This window comes from Puma concolor, chromosome B2 (assembly GCF_028749965.1).
Source record: "Puma concolor isolate L17-30 chromosome B2, mPumCon1.1.hap2, whole genome shotgun sequence".
Classification (NCBI taxonomy): domain Eukaryota; kingdom Metazoa; phylum Chordata; class Mammalia; order Carnivora; family Felidae; genus Puma; species Puma concolor.
This window is the reverse complement of record NC_141671.1, coordinates 18,210,417-18,228,969: the sequence shown is the minus strand read 5'-3', so window position 1 is coordinate 18,228,969 and position 18,553 is coordinate 18,210,417. Positions and strand designations below refer to the sequence as shown.

Below are 18,553 nucleotides of genomic sequence, written 5' to 3'. Positions count from 1 at the left end.
AGATACATTCTGAATGAGAACAGTTGTATAATTTTACCAAGCATTGTATCCATGCTATATTTATATGAAGGATAGAAAACAAAAGATTAGCAAAGATTGTCCCTAAGTAGTGTGGGGTTTTTTTCCTTCTTTTTACTTATCAGTTTGAAAGTGCTGATTCCTTCAATTGATTCCATTCCCTTAACATGTATTTTCATGGAGAAAAATACACTATTTACGAGAGCAAAGCTACCTGGTAGGAAATATTCTCACTTCTCACTTCTTTTTTTCCGTATTGAAATGTGTAGATTTTTCAGCCCAAATGTGTCACAGTGTGTGTTTTTTTGTTTGTTTTTTTGTGGTTTTTTTTTTTTGCTTCTATCCCGAGTACCTTTCTTTGACAGGTTTATTGAGATATAATTCACATAATGTCATAACATACAACTCTCCATTTAAAAGCATATGACTCAGGGGCTTTAAGTATATTCATGGAGTGTGTAATCCATCATTACAATCAACTTTGACCATTTTCATTGTCCCCCAAAGAAACCCCATACCTCCCCCAAAACCCTGTATTCCCAGTGCTCTAGCTTTACCAGTGGAACCACACGCTTTCTGGTCCTTGGGGACTGGCCTCTTTCACTTAGCATGTTGTCAAGGTTCGTCCATGCTGTGGCACGTATCAGTATTTCATTCTTCTTCCTGCCGAATCATATTCCATGATATGGCCCTAGTATACCTTATTTATCCACTCACCAGTGGACAGGCACTTGGGTTGTTTCCAATTTGGGGCTATTATAAGTAGTGCCGTTGTGAACATGCATGTGTAAGTTTCTGCGTGGATGTGTGTTTCCATTTCCCTGGGCTACATACCGGAGAAATGTGTGTGGAGTTGCTGGATCACGTAGTAACTGGATGTTTAACCCCTGAGGAACCACTGACTCTTTTGTACCATTTCACGCTCACACCAGTGATGTGTGAGGGATCTGGTCTCTCCGCGTCCTTGCCAATGCTTGTTACTATGCCTTGAGCTTTTTTTTTTTTTTTTTTTTTTTAAATTTTTTTTTTCAACGTTTATTTATTTTTGGGACAGAGAGAGACAGAGCATGAACGGGGGAGGGGCAGAGAGAGAGGGAGACACAGAATCGGAAACAGGCTCCAGGCTCCGAGCCATCAGCCCAGAGCCTGACGCGGGGCTCGAACTCACGGACCGCGAGATCGTGACCTGGCTGAAGTCGGACGCTTAACCGACTGCGCCACCCAGGCGCCCCTGCCTTGAGCTTTTTATGAGATAAAATTCATTGTTTTGAATGTTTTGCCAAGTTTGGATGCTGAAAACAAGTCTCAATTTCATTCCGTTTCAGTATGGAACCTAAATTTACCCAGATGAAAACAGATACTCAACCTAAAACAGAAAGATCCTCAACCTAAAACATATCACACCTCTTCTCAATACCCTCCAGGGGCTCCCCAGTTCGCCCGCCCGGATTAAGAAGCCACCACACTGGGGCGCCTGGGTGGCGCAGTCGGTTAAGCGTCCGACTTCAGCCAGGTCACGATCTCGCGGTCCGGGAGTTCGAGCCCCGCGTCGGGCTCTGGGCTGATGGCTCAGAGCCTGGAGCCTGTTTCTGATTCTGTGTCTCCCTCTCTCTCTGCCCCTCGCCCGTTCATGCTCTGTCTCTCTCTGTCCCAAAAATAAAAATAAACGTTGAAAAAAAAATAAAAAAAAAAAAAATAAAAGAAGCCACCACAGTCCTTACAATGACCTGTAAGGACCCATGAGATCTGGCCACTCCATACACTCTCTCGCCTCATTTCCTCCTACAGTCGTCCCTGTTCATTCTGCTCTTGGCAGAATTCATGCATGGCGCTCCCGTCTCAAGGCCTTTGCGCTCAGCATTTTCTCTGCGTGAAAGCTCCTTCTTGCCCTAGCCTCTCCTTCTCAGCGAGAGCCTCTCTTTACAATAGCAACATGCCCTGTCCTTCCCCTACCCACCCAACTCCCTGTCCCTGTCCATATTTTATTTTTCTCCATAATAATGTATCACCACCTGATTTACCAATATGCTTCTTTTTCCTGGTATGTAACACACATACACACACACACACACACACACACAGAAAAGTGCACGTATTGTAAGAGGGCAACTTGATGGATTTCCACAAATAGAACACATCCACTGACGCAGCACCAAGTTCAAGAAAAACTGAGCGTTGTCAGCATCCCAGGAGGTCCCTCTCCCGCACTCACTGTCACTATTCACGTAACTGCTACCCTGACTGCTGACAGCATACATTAGGTTTCACTTTATGTAAGTGGAATCCTACCATATGTACTTTTTTCCTGTTTGGCCTCTTGCTCTCCGCATTATATCTGTGAGACTCAGTCATACTGTTGTGTGTGGCTGTAGGCTTTTCATTCTCATTGCTATAAAGCATTCTACTGGGTGAATATATTCCACTGCTCCTGATGGACGTTTGGGTAGCTTGCAGTTTGGGACCATTACATGTCTTCTGATGAGGATGTGCATGTCTTTCTGTTGGTAATGCATGACGTTTCTTGGTTTTTGGGTTTTTTTTTTTTACGTTTATTTATTTTTGAGACAGAGAGACACAGTGTGAGCGGGGGAGGAGCAGAGAGAGAGGGAGACATAGAATCCCAAGCGGGCTCCAGGCTCTGAGCCGTCAGCACAGAGCCCGACGCGGGGCTCGAACTCACGAACCATGAGATCATGACCTGAGCTGAACTCGGATGGTTAACCAACTGAGCCACCCAGGCGCCCTGCCCCCCCCCCAATGATGTTTTTATTTGTTTATTGGATGTCATGTAAGCAGCATGAGACAGAGATTTTTTTCCTGTGACGTTCACTTCCGTGTTCCCCGTGCCTGAGATAGAATCTAGCACATAGTACGTGCTCAACAAATGTTTGCCGAATGAATGAATCAATTAATGAAATCCTTTTTCCTTCAGAATAGTCATGACCCAATCCTTCTCTCCGCAGAATGCAAAAGTCAGTTTTATATTTTGTTTTAAATACTCGATATGGAACCTCCAGAAAGCGATGTAACGATCTTTTGTGGCAAAACTTCAACACAGACATAAACCTCTACAGAATTGCATGAAACCACTCACCATCGGGTAGATACATAATCAGTATATGGTGGCTGTGATCTTAATTCCCTTGCAAGTCCAAAATCAGCAATTTTCACAAGTTCTGGGCCCATACAAAGCAAGTTTTCTGGTTTCATATCCCTATGAAAAAAACCTTGGGAACAGAGAGGGAAAACAATAATTGATCATCACGTTTAAACATACTTGAAACCTAAACAAAATATAAGTGAACTTCTCTGTTGTAATTAGGAATGTGAACTTAGGAAAAAAATAAACCCTAACTATTGTCTAAAAGGTGATGGTGGCAGGCACCCTGCGTTCAAAATAAATTGGCAAGAAAGTTCCCACTGTACCTAAAGGTCATTAAAAATTCCCACTTAACACATATTTCTATTTGTGAATCCGGGAAGTTCAAGCACTGAGCTAGACACTGGCCACATTATGATTATCTCCATTAATTTGCACGACCACCTTAAGGACGTATTATGGTCACTGCTGTGCAGCAGATGAGGAGGGGGAGGGCAGAAGAGAAGGAGCCTAATCAAAGCCCGAGGAAAGCTGCATATTCAGGCTGACGTCACTTATTTGAAAAGTCCATTAAACGAAAACGCAACTGCACCCACTCTAGCCAATTCTTTCATTTGCAGTTGTGTTCTTTACCAGCTCAGTTCTCCCCTGGTAGCTGCTTTATTGAAAAGCCCAATAATTATAATGGTTATTTACCAGTTCAGTATGTAAAATAAATGGTGACTGAAGCTGAAAGGCAGGTCAGTGAACACGAGGCAGAAAACCCAGGAAGAAGGACATGAAAACCCTCTTCGTACATTTCTAAGGGCCATCTAAAGCACGCCGGTGACACACGGGTGGCCTGTATTCCAATGACCTTGCGAGGCGTGAGAGTCAAGAGGGGGCCTGGTCCCTTGTAGGATCCGCTATAGGTGATCATTGTGGGAGCGGGTTTCACGTAGCTTCAGCCTGAACTTTTTAAGCCGAGTTTTAAGCCTAAGCTTTTCTAATTCCTTCTAAGCCAGTGCGGGCTCAACATTGGTGACATCACAGCAGTTTTGTACCCAGTGTCATCTGGTACTTCTTACTCAAAATAGTTGTCGAGATCCATTTCACAAACTTCCAAGGGAAATACACTGCACTTTTTTTTACCACGGAGACAAGAACAGGAACACAGGTGGTGGTGAGTTGACTGACATAATCCGTAAAATCATAGAGAATCAAACCAATTACATATTTGTACAGTTGAGGTTTTCCCCATTCTCACTAATATAAGGGTATTGGTAACGTGGTCCTATTTTAACTAAAATATTAGTGTTATGTTGGGACAGCTGCTGTGTTAAAAATGTTTGCTCAAAGTAGTACATCTGAGATGCTTGTCCACTGTAGCAAGAATAATGTAGCTTCTGTAAAAATATCTATTGTTCTTGGAGTCTGGCGTCCCCAGTCACTGTCATCGGTTGTGGAGCCAACTGCACATCATTCGTGTTCTTTACTTTTTTTTTTAAATTTTTTTTTCAACGTTTATTTATTTTTGGGACAGAGAGAGACAGAGCATGAACGGGCGAGGGGCAGAGAGAGAGAGACAGAATCGGAAACAGGCTCCAGGCTCTGAGCCATCAGCCCAGAGCCCGACGCGGGGCTCGAACTCACGGACCGCGAGATCGCGACCTGGCTGAAGTCGGACGCTTAACCGACTGCGCCACCCAGGCGCCCCTCGTGTTCTTTACTTTTAATTCGTCAACCCCCAAGCCAACTTCTTCCTGCAATCTCTTATGCTCTGACGTGGCTGGGAGTTCCTCCTATAGACCCAAGGAATCTAAACCAATTTTATTCCTAACCTAAAAAATATCAGTAAATCACAAAAGTCTTTCCAAAAATCAAATAACTCATAATGCTTTTGATTTTTCCGCACATTGGTTTCTACTGGCATAAATTAACTCAGGCAAATATCACGAGTTTCCATGCTGGTCAGTATTACAAAATGGGCTGAAGATGGAAAATCCACTATGAACAGTTAAAACAGTATATGTCCTCTATTTCCATGTAATTAATAAATGACTGGCTTTTACCAGTGGGTTGTAGTATGTTACCGTAGGTTTTAGACGTTTAAAGGACCAAAAAGTGGGATTCAGGAATGTTCTGACAATGCTTATGTGGAATACATAAGTAGCATTTTTATCTATTTATTTAAATGCTTATTTATTATTAGAGACAGAGAATGTGTGCTCACATGAGTGGGAGAGGGGAAGAGAGAGAGGGAGAGAGGAAATCCCAAGCAGGCTCTGCTCTATCAGCACAGATCCTGAGGCAAAGCTTGATCCCACGAACCGTGAATCCATGACCCGCACCAAAATCAAGAGTCAGCTGACTCAGCGACTGAGCCACCCAGGTGCCCTTAGATAGCATTTTTAGACATTAAATTATCTCGTGTAACAGTTAAAGGGGAAAGTTTCTCCTTTCATATCTTCTCATATAAACTATGGGATGAAATGTGAAAGGAGACTGATGCTGGTGATTTCCAAACGCCTCCGTTAAGAATGCAGCGGTGGTCTGGCACAAACCCTTCCAATTTAATATCGGAACATCTAGTGATTCTAAACAAATGTTCGCTAAAAACTTTCATACTGATTATGTTAACTTTTTGGACTAATTATTTTGGTTTGATAGGTATATAAAAGACTATAAATGAAGATCACATAAATGAGAGATTCATAAAAATAAGACCAAGCACCTTCCTTAATTTCATTCAAAGAACAGAACCGGCAACAATATGAAACACAAAGAACAGAAACAACTAAATGTAAATACTAAGGAAAACTATAAAACACCATAGCATGGGCGCTTTAAACTATTTAAACGTTAATAAGGGGTCATGTGATCAAAGCATTCCGATCTTTTCCAAAAGAAGGGCATTTTGTTTGCTTTGTTTTCATTTCCAAGGTAAAATCAAGGCAGGAGATTTATAGGATGGGTTTATTGTAACTGGGACTAACAGCTGATGATCAAAGTGTTAACAAATTCTGCTCTGGAGGAAGATAGAGATTACAGAAATACTATTGTATATAGTAGGCACATACTACAAAGTTGTAGTTACTCAATAGAACATTATTTAACAGTTTATGTACAATTCCTGTACGTGACCTCGTGACCTTGACAGTCATCTAAAGAGGCAGGGAAATGAAATTTAAACCTACCATGTTTATGGATGAATGCCAGTCCTTGTAATATTTGATACATAATATTTCTGATGACTGACTCAGGGAACAGCTTGTCTCTGTGAAGACACGAACAAATAAACAGTCAAACAGTCGTGTAACTCTGTTAACCAACCAACCAAAACAAACAAGAAAGGAGATGTTCTTCCTCCCTCGGAGCCCCTGTTAGCCTCATGATACTGGTTAAAGGTAGCTCTATAGTTGTTGAAAGGTTGTAAATTTGAAACGTGACCATTAGAATTTTTGTTTGTGTTGATGTTCGGTAGAAACTCAAACCCAGTAATGAATGTATCTGCACGAATATTCAATAGCTAAATTTTAAACTGTCCCAAGAGAAGCAAAGTAAATTGGAAAACTCCTAATAGTCAAGTAAGCCAGGTGTGCAAATCTGTGTGATAGAGGCTTTAAGAGTTTTAGGGGCACAACTGCTTCAGTTCTGTATTGCCTACTGGTACTGTCCAATGGAAAAATATATTAAGAGCCACAAATGAGAAACACTTATGTGTTTACTTTTTTCCTAGTAGCCACAGTAAAACAAATGACACAGGTGAAATTAATTTTTAACAATATTTCATTTAGTATCTGTACCAGGTATCATTTCAACATGTAGTCAATATGAAAATTATTAATGAATTTACTTTTTTTTTTGGACCAAGTTTTCAAAGTCTGGTGTGCATTTTTATTTTACCTTTAAAGAACATCTCAGTCCAGACGAGCCATGTTTCAGGAGTTCGAGAGCCACATGTGAGTACTAGCTACAGTACTGGACGGTGCAGCTTTATATGGTATTTACATAAAGACCCTAATAAAGCCTAAATTAAGACTGAAACATTAATTCTCTTTGACCCTGAAACCAAGCAGTGTTTCAGAAGTAATCATTTTAAGCTTTTAAAGCTCATCATAATTTCAACATTTTCTAACATCTTTATCACAGCATGATTGATTGGGTTAGAGTGGGGTTTTTTTTATGTTTATTTATTTTTGAGAGAGAGAGAGAGAGAGACAGAGAGAGACAGAGAGCGAGTGGGGAATGGGCTGAGAGAGAGGGAAACACAGAAGCTGAAGCAGGCTCCAGGTTCTGAGCTGTCAGCACAGAGCCCGACGTGGGGCTCAAACTCATAAACCGTGAGATCATGACCTGGGCCCAAGTCTGACGCTTAACGTTTGACTGAGCCACCCAGGCGCCCCTGGATTCGAATGTTTATTCAAAATGCTCTCAACATATGGAAAATGGCCTATTTCTGAATATTACATTGTTAACTATATTATATGCTTATGTAATGTTCTAAAATATCTCACCAAATGGGCTGAAAACACACAATAGAGAAAGATACACACTGATCTTATATAAAGCTTGAAAATACTATTGATCATATATTATTGAAATATTTTTTTAAGTTATTTATTTATTTATTTATTTATTTATGTTAGTAATCTGTACACCCAACATGGGGCTTGAACTCATGACCCTAGGATTAAGAGTCACATGTCTTTCCAACTGAGCCAGCCCCATATTATTGAAATATTTTTAAAATACATTTTAAAAAAAACAAAATATTTTTATCCTTGCCAACAATTTAAATTATATAATGAATGCTATAAATTAAAGGTACAGTTATAGCATCAGAGCAAAGGTTTATATATATTGGCCTTCAGTTAAAATAGAAAAAAAGATTATGTGAATAAAAAAGGCTTTTAAATTAATCTTGATCCTCAAAATAACGCTTCAGGAAGTTAAGCTACCAAAAACAAAGTGTAAGAAAGCCACTTAGCCTCAAACAGCTCTTTGCCATGTACAACTGTTGTTAAATTTATCCCTCTTACATTGAATAATCATCCAACAGTATCATTTTTATTTCCACTTAATTTAGAAATCATGAACTAAATCAGAACTAAATCATGAAATTCCAAACTTGACTATTTTTATTGTTCCTTTGCTATCGCATTATCCACTCAGCACAGATTTATATATTTTTAAAATCAGATGAAAGTATAACATTTTAAATATTTATATTTACTTATATCTTTTTTTAAAAATATCTTTTTCGGGCGCCTGGGTGGCTCAGTAGGTTGAGTGTCCGACTTCGGCTCAGGTCATGATCGGGTGGTCTGTGAGTTTGAGCCCCACGTGGGGCTCTGTGCTGACGGCTTAAGAGCCTGGAGCCTGCTTCGGATTCTTTGTCTCCCTCTCTCTCTGCCCCTCCCCCACTCATGCTCTCTCTCCGTCTCAGAAATAAATAAACATTAAAAAAAATTTTTTTAGGGGTGCCTGGGTGGCTCAGTCGGTTAAGCGGCCGACTTCGGCTCAGGTCACGATCTCGCTGTCCGTGAGTTTGAGCCCCGCATCGGGCTCTGTACTGACAGCTCAGAGCCTGGAGCCTGCTTTGGATTCTGTGTTCCCCTCTCTCTCTGACCCTCCCCTGTTCATGCTCTGTCTCTCTCTGTCTCAAAAATAAATAAACATTAAAAAAAATTTAAAAAAAATTTTTTTTAAATATATCTTTTTCTTCCACAACTATATCTCAATATATCATTTCATACATTTTAAAGAGTATGATTATTAGAAGCCAAACATTTAGGACTATCCATCATCACCTGATTAAAAAACTATTTTGATTTTTCAGTATTCTGGTCCAATACGAATCCATTTACATGTATAACTTTTATATTACGTTTCAATGTTACATAATTATAATTTTTATTTGTTTTATTATCCATTCATAGGCATTTTCATATTCATTATAATTATCACTTTTTTTTTTAATTTTTTTTTCAACGTTTATTTATTTTTGGGACAGAGAGAGACAGAGCATGAACGGGGGAGGGGCAGAGAGAGAGGGAGACACAGAATCGGAAACAGGCTCCAGGCTCCGAGCCATCAGCCCAGAGCCCGACGCGGGGCTCGAACTCACGGACCGCGAGATCGTGACCTGGCTGAAGTCGGACGCCTAACCGACTGCGCCACCCAGGCGCCCCTAATTATCACTTTTAATGACTACAAAATAATCTCATCAGTATGATACAGTATAATTAATGTATTCTCCCCTGATAGTTATTTCTTTTAAATAAAAGAGAGGAGTGAAGCATGGTATAGCCATTTAACAGAACATACTAACAATAGTAACTGAAGATTATGTATCAGCAAAACAAAACGCTTGTAAGTGAATCAATCAAATAAAAAAGTTATCACCACTAAAACTGAAACTAAGTAAAAAAAAACCATGCATGCCTGTTTCCATGGGCCAGAAAGAGCTGGAGAAAAATAAACACTGATTTGAGGGGTTGAAATTTTCTTTACCATTATTTTAACTGCTATTAATGATAGGACATTAGCCTGTGGAGCATACCAGGCATTCAATAAGTATGTTTTGAAAGAAGGAAAAATGTGATTAAAGAAAAATCCACTCACCGTCCTTAAGGATTACTTTGAGTGGGTATGTATGTATGTATGAAAGAGATACAGAGATAGCAATCAGCATTCCACTGGGAAGTGTGTCTATAAAGTATATAGAATCTTTTGTTGAACACCTCTGGCTTTAAAAGCGGGTTAAATGGGGGCGCCTGGGTGGCTCGGTTGGTTAAGCATCTGACTCTTGATTTCCGCTCAGGTCGTGATCTCATGGTTGGTGAGATTGAGCCCCGTGTGGGCTCTCCACTGTCAGCGCAGCAAATAAACAAACTTAAAAAAAAAAAATCAAGATAAATATTTCATATAAACACACATACTATCTATACTTTTTGAAACAAAACCTGTCTACAGTTGAATGCTCAGTAATAAAGCTGGCCTTGGACAAAATTGAGAAAATTTTCATTGCTTCATTACTCTCTCCGGCACTTTGTGAAAGGTTCGTGAAAGAAGGGAGGAAGGAAGCAGGTTTCATGAAGGGATCTAGTAAGTTCATTTATTAGAACATTTAAGTGAATGATAAGACTTGATGTGTTACCAATTCCAAAGAAATCCTCATTTTAATTTCTAAACGTGTGAAGAGAGAGAGCTTCAGTCATGTGCCACGAGCTCGGGGAGGTAAATATTTTGCTGGTAGCTACTGGTCTCATATGGGAGATTAATGTCCATTTTACCTGCTTTAAAAAAAATGTTTACTTATTTCACAGAGAAAGAGAGAGAGAGAGAGCACATGAGTCGGGGAGAGGCAGAGAGAGAGGGAGAGACAGAATCCCAAGCAGGCTCTATGCTGTCAGCACAGAGTCCGACACAGGGCTCGATCTCATGAACCATGAGATCCGGACCTGAGCCGAAATTAAGAGTCAGATGTTTCACTGACTTGAGTCGCCCAGGTGTCCCTACCTTGACTTTTACGAGATGACACCAGAAAAATGGTGACTGTGTCATAGCTGGTTCTTCTTCGAGTTATGAGGATATCAGCTAATTAGTTTAGATTCACTCTCGGGGTGACCAACCCTTCATGCTGTAAAGTGTGATGTGTTGAAGGGATCCAAGGAACTCAGAGAGGAGGTAACAGGGAAAAAATTATGGTTTTTGTAAAATAAAGACATACCTGTCTTTCATTAATTGATAGAGGTTTTCTTTCATATATTCAAATATAAAATAGAGATGATCATTTTCTCTGATAACTTCTTTTAGTTTGATCACGTTGGCGTGGTTAAGCTTCTTCAGAGACTGCAGCACAGCAAATACGCAATAAAATTCTTAAAGCCAAGTTATAGAAGTTGGCAAAACCTCATCAGTGCTACCTATGATAATTACCTTAAGTGATCTTCTGAACTCATTAATGAATTAAGTTTCAGTGTCTACAATATTTTACATGACTAAGTTAAAGCAAGCAGTGATTGTTTCCAGTAATGAATGGAAGGGCAAACATAAACAGTTGATGTTACCCACCAAACGTTTCAATCTGTCACTTTTGTCTCTCCCGTCTATTCAACAGGTTTAACTTTTTTCTGACTTAACTGTGTGACATTCCATACAAATGTCTCCACAGATGTATCCAGGTCATACAGCATAACGTAGAAAGAAATGGTTTGTAGTTGTTAAAGTTAAAAGTTGTCTTTCCTTTGATAGCATGAAGGAAAGTGCTCTTTTAAAAGTGAGAGTGTATACTTTCAAATATGAGGGTAGAGTTATTTTCTGTTCTCCACTGACATTTGGATGGGGAATGAGAAATTACTTTACGTAGGAAGATAAAAAAAAAAACATAAGAAATACAGTTATCTTTGGACTGCTTCCTACAAAGAACAGAACAACCCCTTCAGCAGCCATCTTCAGAAATGGGACAGGGTGAGGCAGAGTTAAGGCCTCCTTGGGTTCTTTCCATCCGTAGGCTTTTTACCTTAACTTCTCTCAAGTTCATACATTCATCCCAAGAATAGAACTTTCTCTTCATCCTGAAATAAAATAAGACAAGTTTAGTGTACAGGGACAGGATTTCCAACACCAATAACACTGTTGGCTTTCTTACTCTAGTTTCCATTTTGGGCAAGCTATGATCTCTCTCTTCCTCCTCCTTAAAAGGGAGTCACCTCCCTTCTGTATATCTCAAGGCTGTTTGGTACAGGTTCACACTTAGGTCATACCTGAAATTCTGCTTTAAACACAATGGTGAAAGTATTACCATTAATCTTCCTTTCTGGGTGAATTCTCACATGTCTCTAATCAGTTGATTGTGTTTTTCTAACAGAGCCTCTTCCAAATCTCTTTCTAGAACTTAACAGATAAATATGAAACACTGAGGTGGAGAGGGGAAGGAAGTCATAAATTTTGGGAGCAAATGTAGTAAAATAATTTGATCTGACAAATTCTGTATCATTACCCCAGCTTTAAACAGGAAGCCCATAAAGTTAAGTGATTCAAGTCAATAAAAATTCAAAAGTAACCAAACCTTAGAAATAGCTTTCTTTTCAAAAAGATTTTGTTCTTAATTTTTATTCTTGAAGTATAGTTGACATACAATGTTGTATTGGTTTCAGGTATATAACATAGTGATTCGAAAATTATGTACATTATGAAATACTCACCATAAGTGTAGTCCCCATCTGTCACCATACAATGTAACTACAGTATTATTGACTATTCCCTTTGCTGTACTTTAAAAAATTTCCACATATGCGTGAAATCATATGGCATTTGTCTTTCTCTGACTTATTTCGCTTAGCATAGTACTCTCTAGCTCCATCCACATCGTTGCAAATCACAAGATTTCATTCTTTTTTAATGGCTGAGTAATATTCCTCTGTGTGTGTGTGTGTATAATTATCACTTTATATATATAATTTATATAAATTTATGTAAGTGTAAGTATATGTATATAAGTATATAAGTATATTTATATATACTTATATATAAGTTATTATACAAAATATATAAATTATATATAAAATACATAAATATAATATATACTTATATAAAATATAATATATATTATATAAAATACAATAACATAACATTATATCTAATATGTAATATTTATACATAAATATATATAAAATATATATTATATACTATATACAAATTATATATATAAATTATATACTATATATAAATTATATATATAAGTTATATATATATATCTATAATTATCACACACCCACACATACATATATACCACATCTTCTTTATCCATTCATCTATCAAGGGACACGGGTTGCTTTCATATCTTGATTATTATAAATGATCCTGTGGTAAACACAGGGGTGCACGTATCTTTTCGAATTAGTGTTTTTCATTTTTGTGGGGTAAATACCCTGTAATAGAATTTCTAAGTCGTATGGTATTTCTGTTTTTAATTTTTTAAATTTCTTTTTTTAACAATTATTTATTTTTGAGACAGAGAGAGACAACAGAGCATGAACAGGGGAGGGGCAGAGAGAGAGGGAGACACAGAATCTGAAACAGGCTCCAGGCTCTGAGCTGTCAGCACAAAGCCCAACGCAGGGCTCGAACTCACGGACCGTGAGATCATGACCTGAGCCGAAGTCGGACGCTTAACCAACCAAGCCACCCAGGCGCCCCTCTATTTTTAATTTTTTGAGGAACCTCCATACTGCTTTCCACAGTGCCTGCACCAGTTTACATTCCCACCAACAGTGCACAAGGGTTCCATTTTCTCCACATCCTCACCAACACTTATTACTTCTTGTCATTTTCATTTGAACCATTCTGACAAATGTGAGGTGGTATCTCATTGTGGATTTGATTTGTATTTCCCCGATAATTAGTGACGTTGAGCATCTTTTCGTGTGTCTGTTGGCCATCTGTATTTCTTCTTTGGAAAAACGTCTATTCAGGTCCCCTGTCCATTTTTTATTTGGATTGGTTTTTTTGGTGTTGAGTTGTATAAGTTCTTTATATATTTTGGGTATTAATTCCTCATCAGATATACTATTTGCAAATATCTTCTCCCATTCAGTAGGTTGCCCAGAAATAGCTTTCTTGAATTTTGTTCTTTACTTTCCCTCTTCCATCCCAGTGTTACCATTAGGGATAAATATACCAGAAGTAATAAAGTAATAAAGGCAACAAAATAATTCCACTATATACACTGCAGGTAGAAGTTGTATTTTTATATGAACAGATTTTTAGTCACCATGCAAAATGGGACACGAGAAAAAAGAGGATTCACGTTCTAAAAAAAATTTTCCTCGTGTATAAAAATTACAAGGCTGGATTATGAAAATAAAGACCCTATATGCCTTGCTGCTTTCATTTAGTAGTATAATCTCCTACTGATATGTTCTAGAAGATTCTCAGGAAGCTTAAGTCGTCTTTATTGATTAAACTAATTCCTGTAGGAATTATTCAGAGCCCTTACAAGAGTGTCATACACAAAGGTAAGGAAATGAGTAAATGAATGCAGCACGCCATAGTAGCTAAGAATGTGGCCTGTGGGGGTATCTGGGTGGCTAAGTCGGTTGAGCGTCGGACTCTTGATTTTGGCTCAGGTCATGATCCCAGGGTTGTAGGACTGAGCCCACATCAGGCTCTGTGCTGAATGTACACCCTGCTTAAGATTCTCTCTCCCGCTCTCTCTGCCCCTCTCCCTTGCTCGTGCACTCTCTCTCTCTCTCTGTCTCTCTCTCTCTCTCAAATCAATAAAATGAAAAAAAAAATTTTTTTAAGAACGTGGGCTGTGGCATTGCCCTGCTGGATTCAGATCCTTGCTCAGTGGCTTACGGATCGTGTGACCTTGTACAGATGGCCCATTGACAATTCTGTGCCCCAAATTCTGTAGCTGCAAAGTAGAAACCACTGCCTATGAAAAGGTTATTGTAAACTGCTTCGTTCAGCACTCAGTAAATACTGGATGGTCTTGTTTTTGCCAGTATCTGTGATCAGCGACAATAAGACATGAATGGCATCACTGCTATTATTTCTAAAATATCCTTAGTGAATCAGAATTTCATTTATACTCATTAAGGTGCTATGCCCATCTAATCATCTATTCCCAACTAATCATCTTTTTTTTAAAAGGTTATTTATTTTGAGAGAGAGAGAGCACATGCAAGCAGGGGAGAGGCTGAGAGAGGGAGAGAGAAGAGAATCCCAAGCAGGCTCTGCACTGTCAGCACAGAGCCTGATGTGGGGCTTGAACTCACAAACCGTGAGATCATGACCTGAGCCAAAACCAAGAGTTGGATGCTAAACCGACTGAGCCACCCAGGTGCCCCAGCCCAGCTCATGCTCTTAAGAAAAGCATGGTACTATTGCTAGGTCACTGCCCCTACTCTGCTTTTTCTCCATAGCACTTATTATCACCTCTAACATACTGTCGAATACTTACTTACGATGTTGAGTCCTCCCCTCTCCTCAAATGTAAGCTCCTTGGGGACACCCCCACATGCCTAGAGCAGTTTTTTGGCATACAGTAAGTGCTCAATAAATATTTACTACATGAATGGATGAATTTCTGTGCTCACAGATGGGCTCATGAGGAACTATCCCACAAACAGGAGACCCTCAGAAATAGAATTGCCTTTCAAGTCCTTAAAAAGTAGAGAGTTTAATAAATAGTTTAAATTCAATGAGAGAAGAGGATCTTACTGCTAACCACGAGAATGAATGGTGTTGCAGCTTTTTTTTTTTCTTAAATGGCAGCAGATAATACAAGGTGATCCATAATACATGTGATCCATTTCTAGCCAATAAGATGTAAAAAAATTTTTTTAACATTTATTTTTGAGACAGAGAGAGACAGAACATGAACGGGGGAGGGTCAGAGAGAGAGAGGGAGACACAGAATCTGAAGCAGGATCCAGGCTCTGAGCTGTCAGCACAAAGCCCGACACGGGGCTTGAACTCCCGGACCATGAGATCATGATCTGAGCTGAAGTCAGACGCTCAACTGACTGAGCCATCCAGGTGCCCCTAGCCCAGACCTGTTTTGAATGCAAATATTCAGTTACCTATAGGCGCCTTAAAGCTATTATGTCCACAAGTGAACCCAGCTTTACCGCTAAGCCTGTGATTTCCCCTGTCATGGAGAATGGCACCACCACTAGGCATTTCAGCAAGAAGCCCAGGAGTGAGCCCGGACTCTTCCACGTGCTTTCCTCCTTTCCGCCATGCCCAGTCACCAGTTTCTACAGAGCCTGGCTCCTACATGTCTCTTGAGTGCTTCCACTTCTGTCCATACCCAATGCTATCTTCCTAGATCAGGTCACCACCACCTCTAACCACGAGGACTACACCAGCCTCCTGACTGGTCACCTCATGTCCAGCCTTGACCTCTTTGATCAGGTATCCACTCTTTTGCCAAAGGGACCATTCTACAGCAGTCCTGGATCGTATGGACTCTCCTGCTTAAAATCCTTCATCGCCTTCTAGTCAAGCCACACGAACTCGTTGCCCTGGCTTTGTGACTTCACCCTTTAGCCTCGTGACCCTCCTCTGCCACACTCAGAACCTACACTCGGGCCACCTACCCTTCTTTCAGCTATGCAGCCCACGCAAGCGTTCCTATTTTCTTGCCTCCCGGCCATCATACATATTATCCTTGCTGCTTAGAGCACTCTTCTCCCTCCTCTTTTTCTTGGTATCTTTTTCCCCCTCACTCTTGAGATCTCATTTTCTACGGGAAGCTTCCAGCATATTTCTCCAGCATCACTTCTCTGTGCTCCCCTGGGACCCGTTATTCCCCCATCAGAGGACTTACCATATTTTGTGTCATAATTTGTCCAATCTGTTGGTTTTCCTCACTTACACATTGTACCTCATCTATCTCATTCCCATTTCGGCCTGAGCACCAGTGTGGTGGGAGCTTAACGACGAATGTGCTGAATGGACATCTAACTCTTTCTCAAGCCTTCCACATGACTCCTCCTCCTTCTCATTCATTTTTGCTGTGTCCTTACTTAAGTTAGGAACACGGTCTAGCACATGGCTTGACTATCGAAAAGCCTCTCTTTCCTTCCTCTTTACTCACACAGCTCAGGGTACAAAATGCTCAGCGAAGTACTCAGCTTCCCAGCCTCCCTCCCGAATAGCCGGGTGCTCTATGTGACACGCTTCCGGCCAATGAGAAGTAACCAGAGGTCTTCTGGATGGAGGTGAGGCGCCTATTTTCTGAAGACAACAGAACTTAGGTCTGTGAAAACAGCATGCACAAGGTACTAGCCCTGGGCTGCCTACCTCCAGACTTTTTATTATGTGAGAGAAATAAATCTCTAAGTTACCTGTTAAGTTAAATGCCTGTTTAAGTTATTTGGTTAGGTTTTTTTTTTTTTTATTTCAAACCCCAAAGCATTCCTAAATTATATGCATATGGCCTCTTCTCAGCCCTCAAATGAATTTGACTTCTTACAGTTTTAGACGCCTCAGTGCTTTCAAGGCTCTACTCAGATCTACGCAGGTGAGGCCTCGTTCCCCATTTTACGAACTGGGACCGTGAGACACACACGCGATTTTGCCACCCGCAAGACACGATGAGCATTTTGTAAAATAAAAACACCGGTAATAATATTGCATGATTCCACCGAACCTCATCTCCGTCCTCATGTTTTACCCACTTCCCAGAGGCCACAGCTTTCGTGAGTTGTATGTGTTGCTTTCCAGGTCTTTCAAAACATTTTATATATAAATTTACATATAATGAAGTATTTGTGTGAGTGCATACAATGATTTAATCTACAAATAGGGATGATTTCATCTCATTTTGGCTAATACTTATCCCCCCTTTTTTTTCTCTTCTTGCATTAATTAGGTCACCAATGCAATCTTAATTAGTAGAAATATGGCAAGCAGTCTGGCCTTAAAACCAACTCTATGGGCAATACTTCTGATATTTCGACATAAAGATGATGCAGCGTATAAGTCTTATCAAGTTAGGGAAGTTTCTTTTTATTCCTATTTGCTAAGAGGTTTTTTTTTTTTTTTTCCCCAGTCATGAATGGGTATTGATTTTACTAAGCCCACTCGGTAAATATTTCATTTCAGTTATGGTACATTGTACATTTATTTGATAATAATGGCTACTGTCAATATTTTATAAAACTATTTCCTTAAACATGTAATGTTTTAGATCATGACATTTTAGAGTTTTTAACGATGAGCATTTGTTAAAGCATTTAAATTTCAGATTGCCATCACTTGGCTGATTTGGCAATTGGTCTCCAAGACTCGTTCTGAAGGAAGGTAACGGCCACGTCATGAGAATATTCAAGCAACCCTCTGTGGAGGCCCATGTGAACAGGCCACTTCTCAGCCAGTGAGTGAGTGTTCTGGGCTAAACTGTGCCCACCCCTGCACACAAACCCATATGCTGAAGTCCTAACCCCCAGCACCTCAGACTGTGACTTGATTTGGAAACGGGCCTTTACAGTGGCAGTGAGGGTAAAATGAAGTTATTAGGGTGGAACTTATTCCAGTGTGACTGGTGTTCTTACAAAAGGGGGAAATTTGCACACAGAGATATGCACGGAAGGAAGATCATGTGGAAGACAGACAGGGAGAAAATGCCATCTAGAAGCCAACGAGAGGGACCTCGAACGGATCCTTCCTTCATGGCCCTCAGAAGGAGCCAAGCCTTCTGACACCTTGATTTTAGACTTCCAGCCTCCAGAACTGAAAATCTGTACATTTCTCTCATTTCAGCCGCACAGTCTGTAGCTTCCGCTTTGTTACAGCAGCCTATTTATTGGCTACATTTCCCCCCACCAAATCCATGTTGAAGTTCTAACTCCCAGGAACTGAGTGTGATTGTATTTAAAAGACAGACTTGAGCGAATTAATTAAGGTTACGTGAGGTCTTTAGGGTGGGTCGTAATC

The 18,553-nt window shown here is 40.0% G+C and overlaps 1 protein-coding gene across 12 annotated transcripts in view; it reads right to left on the bottom strand.

The window, feature by feature from the left end:
* Nucleotides 1–18,553, bottom strand: part of MAK (male germ cell associated kinase) — a 303,103-nt gene that overhangs the window by 276,716 nt on the left and 7,834 nt on the right. For all 12 annotated transcript variants that reach the window (XM_086706296.1, XM_086706298.1, XM_086706305.1 and 9 more), the window contains 4 exons: nt 11,625–11,679; nt 10,833–10,954; nt 6,295–6,374; nt 3,113–3,245 (listed from right to left, as the gene is read on the bottom strand). In XM_086706296.1, coding sequence (XP_086562422.1) covers nt 3,113–3,245; nt 6,295–6,374; nt 10,833–10,954; nt 11,625–11,679 — 390 coding nt within the window. The remainder of the gene's footprint in view (nt 1–3,112; nt 3,246–6,294; nt 6,375–10,832; nt 10,955–11,624; nt 11,680–18,553) is intronic.